Genomic DNA, 13,075 nt, shown 5'->3' with positions numbered 1-13,075 from the left:
GCATTCACATGCAGAGTGTCCTCAACAGCTCTGCCAGTCCCAGAGCCCAGCATTCCTTGGCCAAATCCAGGAGCACGGGTAATTAGTCTTATCTGTGGTGCACAGTTGTGAATTAACTGCCCTCCACTTGTTAGCACTTAGGCAGCACCACCAGGCCAGTCACCACAGCAACAAAACTAAACAGGAAAAACAAACTCCAATGAGTCAATGACTTCAAAGGAGCAGAAGAGCTGCAGGGAGAGATTTCCTCCTCACGCACACTCCAGACCCTCCATCTGATGTTATCTTTACAGCAGCATGTCAGACACTCAAAGGATAGCATTAGATCAGATTAAGCTCTCTTGTCATTCCACACCCCCCCCCATAGGTCTCAAGGAATTTTTTTTAGTTCCAGACACGCACTGGAAAGTTTCCATCTCTTCCAAGTGAGGATTTCCTCTGTTTACCATATTAGTATTTTGATGCTATTGAAGCTGAAAAAAAATGGGCAGGTAGTCAGTCACACACAGCATTATAAACTCACTGAACTCTGACAGGCTGCAACAGGCTAGTTTTGGGGCCTAATGAACTGGTAATTTCAGTGGGTTTCAGCTGCAAACTCAAATCCACTTGCAGCCAAGCATGGATGACTGAGCAGGCACTAAGCATTGCACATCCAGACCCATTCAGGCTGCTACCTGCCCACCGCACAGCTCATACAAGGCTGTTTGAGCCAACAGTCCCCCAGTAACCTTTCCACAATTCCCCAGGGAGCTTCATCATGAGACGGCACCTCATCGCTATGACAGTCATGGGACGTACCCTCAGATATTGTTTTCAAGCCAAACTCCCGTTTAGGAGTTTTCAGCACAACTTGGACAAGACACTTTGCCGGCAGATGCGTCCCAGTCAGGATCACAGCGGGTTGGTGGCACAGCTGGGAAAGGACCACAGTTTCCCAGTCCAGAGACAATGTGCTACTGTCTCACTCAGCAGTCCTCAAATACTTCATGCATTCCTCCCCACACCAGGAGGCCAGCAGCCTGCAAAACAACATGGGTCACGCTACTGAAACAGGGCTGCTTATGCACTCTGCCAGCCCCTCAGGTCTGCAGGAAGAGGCTGCGTTCTGGTTTGGTACTCCATCCAAGCAGACCCTTCAGATAACCAAACCATCTCTGTGGCAGAGAAAGAAGTTGCACAGACAGCTGAGAACTATGACACAAGCTGTTAAACAAAGAAGCTCTGAGGAGGTTTCCCTGCTAGCTGTGGAAACCTGTTTGCCTGAAGCTCCACCAGCCTGGTGTAGAGGTAGGAACCATCCCACCATCCTCCTGCACCTGAGGTTAGATGAGTTCCCACGAGTCAGTAGGGCTGACAGGTGGGAGAGTCTCCTCCCAGAGGCACCTCTATGCCCACCTTCATTTAGCATTCCCATAAGGGCCAGGCATCTTAGTTCACCTTGAGCTATTAAAAAAATTATCTCAGTTCAGCAACCAGCAAATCAAACTCACTCTTGGACTATTCTTCAATACTTAAAAGCAAGGAGCATAGGTATTGGCATTCATCAGCATCTTCAGTTCAGGGATTTGCCAAAAAAGTCACAGCTCCTATGAAGGGAATTGGGGTAGGTGCTAAACTCCATGCTGACCAAAGACATGTCCCCATATTAGCTTTCCTCCCAACCTTAAACTAGCTTCCAGTTTCACCCTAATGGTTCTCACAAGTACCGCTTATTAGACTGAATTTTGCTTCAAGGCTCATCTCTGAAAATGTAAGCCTTCAGAAAAGGAGCACGAACTCACTCACCTCCCTTGGGAAAAAGCCCAAAACCAAGTTTTATTTGATCTTTTTTGAACATTATTAAAACTGACTTGTTTTCCTCAGTGGAGGAAACAAAGAAATTGCTGATAAGATCTAAAGTTTATTGGCACTTGCAAGGGCAAGGGAAGAGACTCAGGTCAAGGGCAGGACACATGCAAAGCAGAAATAAGGCCCATGCAAATGAATGTATTTCCCCAGCCTGAACAGCACTGGATTCAGACTGGCACCTGAGAGATCTCTTTCCATCCCATCAGAGAGGTCAAAAAAAAAAAAAAAAAAGACTACATGAAGATTTACCAAGGCAAGGCACAAGTCTGAAACAGAAAGCTTTAAGACTGACTTGGAAGGAACGGTGAAATCCTTCCAGCCATAAGAGCGAGTGTGTCCTTTTCAGGGTTTCAGTGTAAAAAAGTTCAGCATTTGCTCCATTAATAAGCAAGAGTCCATCATCATGCCTTCTGGTGTGGCTCACTAGAAGACCCTTAAAGCCCACAAGAGGTTGCAGTTCTTTGGTCCACGCTGCAGCCACAAAGTCAGTAAGTGACACCAGAAGCAGGATTGCTGGTTGCTGGGTTTCTCCTTGTTACCCAGCTGGTCTACCAAGCCGAGGACAAAGCCAAGTTTTCCTGTTAACCTTACAGAAAATACAGAGTGGGGATTTTTAACAGGTTAACTTCAGCCCCCTCTTTCCATTCTCCTTCCTCTCTCCCCCTCCTTTTCCAAGCACAAACTGCTAGTTCAAGTGAAAATAATGACACTCTCTATTGGCAAGATAGGCAGACGGTTGAAATTCAAGAAGGCAACATGATGGGGAATTGTTGGCGCCTGCTGCTAGACAGTCCTGATGAACCCTGATAAACCGTGGGACACATTACCTTCAGTCAGCTCTGCCCTGTAGAGATGCTTCTCAACCCCCTTCTTCCCTCTCCACTGGGCAGCAGGGAGGGGAAAAAAATTCCCCCCACTTTGAACAGGTTATTAGCAGCAATGAGCCCAGCAAACCCTCATTTTCTATTTTCAAACCTAAATTCCAGCCAATCCAGCTGTAAGGCCCAACCAGCCAACATGATATTTAATTTATAGCCTAAAAAGTTGACATATGAAGCAGGAGCCTATGGCTATACCTTAAGGCCTAGTGCCAAGAAGCAGAGTTTGAAAAGCAGATCACCTACTTCTATATTCATTAGCTTCCTTCTCTGCCCAAACTATTTGTTGGGCCAGAAGCACAGGAACATGTCTGCACAGAAAGGAGGCAGTCCCTGTAGACTGCTCCAGGTAGAAACCGGTCCCCTTGGTAGTTCAACTGCAGTGATAGATCAGAGGGCTTCTAAAGGAACAGATGACCCGCACATTGAAGGTCTCTGCAAAAATTTGTCTGAGAGAGTCAAGTACCTGGAAGATGGAAGAAGCCTTTGACAACAAGAGTCAGTCTGTGGGAGTCCAGTTTCCACTGTTTGAAACAGCTTAATTGAGCTACCAGAAGAACCTTTCCTAGCTTCTGGAGACTAAACACATATCTTCCCTTCAGGTTATCCAAAACTGAGCTAGAGGCCAGAAAATACTTGCCCTGCCTTCAGTGAAGCAAGGCAGAAGACCAGCTCCATTTACATGGAAAACCATTAACTGCGATACCATCCATGTATCCACAGCAGCAAGCCATGTTAAGAGTAGATGCTCCAAGTTTAGGTTTGAAAGGCTGGAAAGGAAGTTGGCATCTCAACTACAGTTGCCACCTCCTTACCCTTGTTTCTAAGCTGGTATAATTTTAACGGATCTTAAGCCTTCAGGAACACACCAGCATATCCAAATCAGTAAGGTGGATCTTCACCACCACTTTTACAACTGGAGTAGACCTCCAGCCTAGCTCTTTCCAAGGAACTAGCACTCTTGAACATCAGTCACCATCAAGAAACCAGGACTGCACCATAACCAGGGTCAATTTCATGCCCAGAGTTAATCCACCTTCACGTCCTAGGTATGAGTTCTTAGCTTCAATGCATAACTATCAAGACATACTGGTACTGCCCAGCTCAGGCCTCTCTTCACCCCTCTCTCCAAAACAATAAAGATTTCTCAAGGATGCCCCCACCACACAGGAAACTCCCTGGGGCACACTGTTTGCCTGTTTCTAGTGACCTCGCCAAGCTCCAACTGTTTATCTGGAGGCCAGGAGTGACTCGCTTGTCTCAACAGCTGCTCACATCTGCCTGCCCTTCCCACCAGAGGGAGGATTCCTCTGAGACAGCATCCCCAGGAGTGGCAGATGCTTCCCCACTACACCCTTGAGCCGTGGAAGCCATCGCTGCTGTACAGACTGCCAAGCATGCCATCAAACACTATTACCTCTGTGTGTTGCAATGTCACCAGTAATTGGCCATCCTACCCACCAGCACAAGAACCAAGTTACTCTTTATTAAAAGAGCTCTCAGAAGCCAAGAGTTACTTCTGTTCATCCTAAATTCCTCAGCAGAAGCTACTCCAGGAGCCAGCCTGCGACTGCCAGAAACTATCTTATCTCAGCCAGTCTCGCCAAGCAAACTGCAGGGTATCAGCAGTCACACACGGATCATTTTGAAAGCAGGTCTAGGTGCCAGGGGAAGGAAGGGAATTCAATCCAGCGACTCAGGTTGTGGTCTCTGCCCAAAGGCAGATGAGAAGCACAGAAACCACCTGCCCAGCAAACTACATGCCATTAGCAAAAACAAAGCCTTCTGGGACTGGAGCATTTCCCCCTCCATAACTTTTAAGGTTCAAGCTCACACAACACATAATACAGCTTCCTACAGCTAAGGGACCATCAACTGGCTGAAAAGATACCAAACTCTGACAAAAATAGCATCCTTTTTAAACTAGGAATCCTATGAATGACAGTGAGGAAAGCAGACTCTTCTAAGCCAAGATTAATTGCAATTAAGAACAGGAAAGTTGAGAGACCATGCAGAAGTACCCACCAGCTTCAACCTGCCACTCCAACAAGCCCACACAGGTTAGTGCAAAAGCTAGCTCATATACCACAAGATACTGTCATCATTTAGGGCAATATTTCAGTAATACTTTGTAGACCGTGATGTTGCTTATTGTTAGAGCAAGATCCTGAGAGGAAACGTCCCTCTGTTGACCTCTGCTGCAAGCATGAAAAGTTAGTTTGACTCAGCAGGGTCATCATCCGCATTCCTAAAGCATCACCCTAGGTCTAGGCAACGTGACAGTACGTTGCAGGTTGTGGTAAAGCACACAGACCACACCACAAGCTTGCAGTTTGGTCTCAAGCACAGGATATCTTTGGTCTTACCTGAGATTCCTCAGTCCTCCTAGCCCAAGGGCTTTCTATGGATCCATTGATGTCCAGGGTGTTGTTCTGCTTATGTTTCCTCATGATCAAGCTGTCCACAACCCAGAACATAATGGCCTTGGGGAGGAAGGAGTTACATGAATAGATTGCAGAGACCAAAATACAGTCATTCAGTCAGAGCTATTTCTTCTCCTTTTGGTTCTTCCAGATGTCCAGCCTTAATCAACCTAATATCTAAAGTAACCCTCCATCAGAAGTGTGTCTGTGGTTGGATGAGTGAAATTCCTGAGGTCCCTTTCTCATGTAAATCCTATTCATTCCATAGTTGTTGAAGATCCAGTTAAAGACCACAATAGGCCAAATCTCCACCAGGAAATAGCTCCATCCAAGGTTCACCTGCTCTATCTGCACCAGTCCCCGGTCAGTTCTATGAGAACCTATGTTTACATTCAAATAAGGAAATGCAGCCTGGGGTGAGGGAGAGAATCTGGTAGCAGAAGCAGGTAACCCCAACTTTGCCAATGCTGCATTCATTGCAATGCTCATGGTATAACTGAAAAGAGTTTGAGTCCTTCCTTTGTCCAGGGGGAATCTGAGTATTAACACCTTGTTCTCACTTCCCATCTTAGCAGGAACTAAACAGTAGGTCAAGGATTACCCAGAATCAGGGAAATCAGGAAAAAGCTGAGCTTCCAAGGGGTTTTACCAAGTTAGTTTTGTGAAGATCAGTAGTTCTGGGTAACCTGAACAATTTGCCTTGCTGTAATGCAGTCTGAAATCTAGCTAAATGGCTAGACTGGCAGGTTGCCAAAAGTCACTTTTGACAAGCCATCTTACAGGAATTTCAAGGGCTTTGGGGCATTCCCACACCTGTAGCTTGCTGCAGAGATGCAGCTCTCAGCTAACGAGCCCCAGCTTTCTTCAAAGAGTCAGCCACCCAGCAGCTCAAACAAGGGAGCAAAAATTAGGAACAGAGACCACAGCAGGGCAATAGTGACATATTTGTATACTCATGACAACAAATATATTTGTTCCCACTCCCCTCCAACCTGTTCCAGCCACTTTAATTACTCAAGGCTGCCCCAAGCCAGTTCCTGTACATGCTCCTCACTGGGAGGGCACCATAATTTCCAAGCCACCCCCCCCCCCCCCCCCCCCCGAGAGCTTGCAGAGACATCACTTACATTGACTATAAAAGGCACAACGAGCATGACCAGTATGAGCTCCAGCTGGGGGTTTGGGATGTAACCCAGGAGGATCTGCTGAAGCTGCAGAAGAGAAAGCATTTAGAAGCATTATTTGAACAGCTCTGTTGAGAGATCTTTGCTGCAAACTGGTTGCCTTCTTACACCAGCAGTCTCTTAGGTAGGGCTCTGCAGCCTTTGGCTTAGCCCTGCTCTTAGGAAGATTACATGGGTATTCCTTTAGCCCAGCTGCCAAACAGAGTTTTGTACAGATCAAGAAATAAGTACTGCTAGTCTTTCGGTTTTACTGCCCATGACAACTGGTAGGACTTTGCTTGGCTCCTTGGAGCCTAGCTGCAAAATAAGGACACCAGCCATGCGTGATAAGCGTGGAAAGAAATCCAGCAGCATCTCTGGATCTAGCAGCACGTGCTGCTGAACAACATGTTCACGGCCAAGTCAGCAGTGTAACCTCCTGGGTTAGAAGGACAAGCCCTTAATGGGAACAGATGAGTGCTCCCAGATCACTGTAAATAACTCCTCAGTCAAGTCACATCAGCCTGTGAGGTACCAGGCACTATGTGCCAATGCACTCAATACTGAGTTACCCATCAACACCCAGAATTGTTTTTTTTTTTTTATACCCATCACACCTATGTGCCACCAGGTAGGGGGCTACAACTGCCACAGGATGATTTACTTTTATTTTTTAAAAGAGAAACTCATGATCAACACAATTACCATTGCATGAGCTACCACACAGAAGCAGTTGTGGGGGGAAGGACAGCATACTACTAGGGTAGTTCTTTCCAAATTAACCTCTAAGAGTACCCCTAGTTTAGGCATGGGATCACAAAATACCAACATGAACTGACTTGATAACAAATGCAGAAATTGTCTGGCAGAACTGAAGTAGCTCAACTGCCAGCCCAGCCTATTTTATCCTTCCAAGGATGGAGAAGAAAATTAAAAGCAGCATCTTATTCCACTAGCTTTTGACTAGCAAGAGAATGTACCAAAAGCCAAACCGTTATGAAAATCGTGTTTCCCCAAACTTAAGCTAAAGATTTTAGAGAGTTGTCAACAAGTCATACAGATTAAAGACCTATGATGATGGGGACCACTAATAAGGCAAAGCTGACAAGAAACAAGCCATAACAGCTGTGGCTAGAAAAATACAGTTCAGGAGCTTACCTTTGTCCAACCAGGGATAAGCAGGACAAGGCTGATCACAGCCTTCTCAAACGCCATTATCAGCAAGTAGAGCATACACTGGCCAATCCAGGCAGCAGCTTGTGGAGGGTCACCTGGGAAGACAGCATATTAAATCTGAGACAGAGGACAGGAAACAGCCTTGCAGAAAAGTTGCCTCATGCTTGATACCCAAGCTGATTAAAGGGACAGGGAAGTGTTTCTATGTTGCAAGTTTTGCAGCAAGACAAATACTCAATACCAAAACTTAAAATTAGTTGAGAAATTTTCTATGCATAGTTATAGGAGTGCATGCCTGAGGTAGAAAGGTTTGGGGTCCCTGCTAGGTCTACAAGCCATTACTCCACTGAAGATCAGAACATACCAACTTCTAAGCTCAAATATTTCTAGTTTAATAAAAAGTAAGTCTGACCTGTATTAAAGAAATTTTAGCAGATTTGCCTCCCTTGCTAGTTGCAGCTCATTTTGCGTCTCTGCAAATTGCTGTAGAGAAATTAGCACAGAAAGGCAGAAATGCACCCTACTTCCATTTGTGCAGACTGCCTGTATCAGGGCAGCTGTTTGTCTTTCATACTGTAGTTGTGCTTTTGATTTAAGCTTGGCTATAAACAAGAGAGCTCTCCCTCATGAGACACAGCACACCACTACCAACACTGGCCTTTTATTCTAGAAGTGATTCTCTTTTTCTACTTTCAGGGCCAACTCTGAAACAGAGATGGCAATTAACCAGACCTCTTGCTAATTTGAAGGGCAAGCAAGTAACAAATTTTAGCCACGACTCAAAAAGCCCTACCTACCTAGCAGATGCTAACACTATGTGTATTTATCTGCCTTCTGTCCTGCTCTCCCTTCCACCAACCTGCCTCTGAAATCCACCAAAAGGAGAAAACCACCACCAAAAACCTTTTTGCCTTGCATCTCCTCCCCCCTTGCCTGTCCTTCCTAGATCAACAGCTTTGCTGGAGAAAAAGTCCTACAAGTGGCCTACAAGGTAGGCAGCTTCTGTGAAAGGGGAGAGAGACAGCTCTGGCTCTGCCCAAAGACCTGCAATCCCCCGTGTTTATCCAGCACTCACAGGCACTCCTGGGCTCTCAGGGGCCACAGCCCAGTAGTACCACCAGTGCTTAATGGAAAAGCCATTCCTGGTAACTCTAAGGAGACTGGATCAACTTTTATGAATCCTAGTTTGGATAACAAATATGCTGTCCTCCACTTGGGGGAAAGGACATACAGCCTTTTCCCTCTCCTTCAGCCATTGATGGGCATTGCCAGTATCCTCCTCAAGGTGTTGTGCTACTTTGAGCTGGATGGATACAAGTATTTGAGGAGAGGAAGCCCTGCTTGTACAAAGGGGCAAGGATCTCATCTTCTCAAGCACAGACCACTAAAATCCTTTATGTAGGGAAAGTCTGAAAGCTCAAATCTCAGCATCCTACTGAAATGGTTCCTTACAAGCATGTATTGTTTTAGGGCATTGCTCAGCTTGGTTTGCCCCTTCTCTGTCACCCTTTTGTCAAGGTCCCAGAGATTTAATTTCTCTTCACCTCAGCAAACCTAGAAAAGTCCAGAGATCTCAGGACTTTCCTGCCCCCCTCCCCCTTTCCAGTTGATAGAAGCAGCTCACAAAATCCTGGAGCACTTTGACCAGAATGGCAGGCTGATAATCCCTTCTGAATTAAAGCTAATCCCAATAGCAATCCCCAAGACAAGATACTGATGGAGTGACCCTCCTGTATACAAGGATCAGTCAGTATCCTGCACACTCCTCAAAAAAAATTAAAAAAATCAATCATTAAAGACATCATCTGCAATTTACTCCCTGCCAAGCCTTACCCACCCGGTTGCCAGCAATAGTCTGAAAATTTCTGGTCACTATTTTCAATACAAGCATAAATTTTCAGTCCTAAACAGAATTATTTTTTTGCTGATAAAGTGAATGGCTGGTTATGTGATACTGTCTAAGCAAGAGACAGGGGCTCCATCACCCCAGGTTTTAGAGCAAGTCACTCAAAAATAATCAATCCTAATTAAATATGAATGTTTCCAATGGGGTACTCACCAAGTAATAATCAAAAGCATATTTGTATTGTTAACAACGATAATGGTACCATATCTATTACATGTGCTTGCTTCAGCCCTCTAAGCACCCTGCCAGCTGGTTATCATCTTCCCAGGCTCATCAGAATTTCTCAGCTCTGCAAAACTGTGCTACAGTATCTGGCTTAGGAAAGCTGCAGCATTTCCTCTTGAATATAAAGATAACCCCTGGCAACACTTGCTTTCCAGCAGAATCGGGCCAGAATTTGGAGTTGCATCTGTACAAGAGAACCCAACCCATGGCAAGATGCTGATGCTTGACGTGCTGTTGGATGGCAGCGGACTGGGAGCTTTGCCCCACTTTTCTCAGCACGATACTGTTGAGACACGGCAGAAGACAACACCAGCAGCTTGCAAAAGCACATTTATCCAAACCACTGTGCAAACCTCTGGCCACAGATACCAGCAGTGCATACCAGGATTTAGTAAGAGCTTGTATCCAACCAAGCCCAGCTATAGGGGAATCTGCTTCCCAGCAAGGGGGAAAAACAGGCTTGCGTGTATACTTGTCCTTATTCTGTCATTATTAGCAACGTACCAAAATATTTGCCTTGTTGCAAAGCTACAGCTAAGAAGTAGAGGTATCCAGCTACTGTCTCCATGCCACAGACCTCCAAAGGATCATCTTGCATCCCAGCTTTTTAATTGCTCAAACCACAATTAGGAGGAAGCAAAGAAGAAGAAAGGGAAGGACCGGGAGGCCAAGGGTGCAGAGAGGCTGCTGAGCTGGGAGGACAGCAAGCAGAGCATGTCAGGCCAGCAGGCAACTGCACGGAGGGGGGAAGGAAGAGGGAGCCAGGAAGGTTACGTGTGAGTGCAACCAGAAGGGCCCTCAGAGGATTTCAAAGAGTCCACATCTCTGCTCCCTGGCAGGCAACAGCTTAATGGGTGGTCTGTGGAGGAGACAGGAGCAGTGTTATAGGCAGCTGGCAATTAAAGGCTAGTGTCAGAGAGGCTTTGATCCTCCTCAACCATGGACAGCCTCTCCCAATAGAGTCAGGTGCCTAGTTGTCTTTGGCATAGGTTAGGTATAACGGGGCTTTTTGTCCCATACCCCAAGACTGACCAATTTTCCTACCAAACCCCCAGGTTACGATCACCCATCAGAGCTCCAATTGCAAACAAAAACAGGAAAACAAACATATCCATCATTTCCTTCCTGGATTTGAACTCGTTCCCTTTTGCTGTGTTGTCAGCTGTGCTCCATCCCCCATGGGGAGACAGGGCTAACAGCCACAGCACCCTTTGCAAGTCAGCTCTTCTGCACAGCAATCCCAATGGCACTTGTGGAACACTTCCCTCTCATCTCGGCTTGCCCAAAAAAAAAACAGCAGCAAGTTTGAAATCTCTCCCAAATGCCTACCCCCTCACACCCTTTTGGGGACAGGAGGTCACAGCCATTCATCATCACAAACAGCAGGCTACGGTTCTTAGTTTTGCATGCTGTGCACTGGATAGCCAGGCTGATACACAGACACTAGAAAAGACAACCTGCTTCTTAACCCACCCTAGTCATGGACTTGTCCATGTGTCCAAGGTCAACAGCTTCTCAACCAAAAATTTTTTGCTTCACTAAGTTAACAAGAAAGCCAAACCGCTCCTGAGTTTTCTTGAAGTTTGACAACCTTTGGAAAAGAAAAATCTTTTCTCCCTTTACTAGAGAACAGGTTTTACCATGCAACTGCAAGATCCCACTTAGGGAACCCAAATTCTCTGAGACCAGAGGTCTGCCCCAGTTAGGCCAGCTTCACTGGCTAAATGTACAGGGCATGTGGAAGTGGTATGGCAAGACTATGTTACCAAGCAGGACAGACCCGCACTCCTTACTACCCACAACATCCCACCTTGTCAAAGGTGCCTCCATCACAGCATGGAGCTTCAAATATTCATATTTCTCACTCTGGTCTCTTCTATATCATCTACAGAAGATGCTGTGAATGTCCTCCACAGTTAGAGGGACATCAACACTTCTTACATGTCCAGGGTAGACAGTGGAAGAATATGGAAAGAGAACCACAGACCTAGGAAGAGACCAGATCTGTCACCTTAAGCAGCTCAAAACTGCTACTGTTTTGAAACCTCTTCCTCCTCTTTTTGCATTCTGAGCTTAGTTTTCAGACTATGGGATGAGGTGTTTCTCCATCCTGGAGCACAGAATTAGATAGGACTTAATTTCCACCCCCGACAGGAAGATTGGAGGGTGTCTCCACAGTTAATTTTTACTGCATCTTGGTCTCCCAAGGACAGGAGGCTGCTCAGTACCAAAATAACTCAGGACAAAGGTGAAAATGAAACAGCAGCATGGCCCACAGGGCTGCAAGGATCGCTTCAGCTATAAATAGACAGTGGCTTTTTTCCTCTTCACCAAGGAGCTCAGCTAGCTGCTCCTTACCTCAGCAGGTTTGAAGTCACCCAAGGACCATCGATCCACCTCAGAGTGCCCATCATCCAAGTCTAACTCACCACTAGTTCACCTAACACTGACTAATCCTAGTAACAAGAAAGTCACCATCTATTGGCATCTCATCAGGGATGAGAGAGCCTTCGATGTGGTCCCTGGACAAACCCATAAGACAGATTGGGCCACATCATCTCCTCTGTCCAGAGTTAGGAAACGAGGCTGGAGAACTTGAGCTGATCCCAACTAACCACACACACCTCATTTAGGTGCTGGCTTCCTACAGCAAGATGGTCAGAGGCATCCTCAGGTGTAACAGTGCCTTTAATGGATGAAGTGCTCTCCAGAGGTGCCCTGCTCCACAGAGGGGAGAGGATTCTTCTTACATGAAGTGCTTCTATTACATAAATCTAGGTGAGTGCCTACAGGACTGATCTGCCACACAAGATAGCCAACCAGCAAAACCAAATCCGCTCCCTGGAGACTAAAACCAAATAGATGCCCTCCTCTTCACTCTTGTGTCCAAAGCTTTCCTTTCCTTGTAAAGGAGGGGTGGAACCAGTCTAAAGGATCTTTGCAGCCTCTGCACCACATCTGTTAGGAGAAACCATATATCATGCTCCCTTTGAATGCTTCCCTGAAACAAGGGCAGTTTCTCATCCCCAGTCCTAGTGGTAAGGTACCTCTCACCTCCACACATTGACTCTACCATCAGCCTCTCCTTTTAGTTTAATGAACACCCTTTGCTCAACTCTCTTCATAGCCATCTCCCCCCCCCCAAGAAATAAATGTTCCCCTTTGCCCTAAAGGATGCACACATTGCATTTAGACCATTTTCCTCCAGCAGCATTGCTGGTGCTCCCCATCCCACCATCAGCAAAACTTCCTTGATGCAGACCTAGGATCACTGGTTCCTGCAGCAATCTCACTAAAACACGTCTCACATATTCCACTTGCGCATGGGAGCCCAACTGCTCGCAGAGCAAAAGCAACGCTGCTTGAGGTATTTAAGTTGTTACCACACAACAGGATTAGTTTTAATCCAGGCTGTCTAATGTACTGAGCTGTCAGCATAGCCCACACGTTTTT

The 13,075-nt window shown here is 46.1% G+C and overlaps 1 protein-coding gene across 2 annotated transcripts in view; it reads right to left on the bottom strand.

The window, feature by feature from the left end:
- The window catches only part of LOC129214351 (store-operated calcium entry regulator STIMATE-like), a 36,791-nt gene that overhangs the window by 2,233 nt on the left and 21,483 nt on the right, over positions 1 to 13,075 (bottom strand). Inside the window, exons 5-7 of one of the 2 annotated variants that reach the window (XM_054845880.1) lie at positions 7,474 to 7,586; positions 6,280 to 6,363; positions 5,096 to 5,212 (exon numbers count right to left, since the gene is read on the bottom strand). In XM_054845880.1, the coding sequence (XP_054701855.1) occupies positions 5,096 to 5,212; positions 6,280 to 6,363; positions 7,474 to 7,586 (314 nt within the window). The remainder of the gene's footprint in view (positions 1 to 5,095; positions 5,213 to 6,279; positions 6,364 to 7,473; positions 7,587 to 13,075) is intronic. The other variant, XM_054845888.1, reaches the window with a different exon arrangement.

Source organism: Grus americana, chromosome 1 (assembly GCF_028858705.1).
Source record: "Grus americana isolate bGruAme1 chromosome 1, bGruAme1.mat, whole genome shotgun sequence".
In the NCBI taxonomy this organism is placed as follows: Eukaryota; Metazoa; Chordata; class Aves; order Gruiformes; family Gruidae; genus Grus; species Grus americana.
The sequence above is the reverse complement of the archived record's forward strand: the minus strand, read 5'-3'. Positions and strand labels throughout refer to the sequence as shown.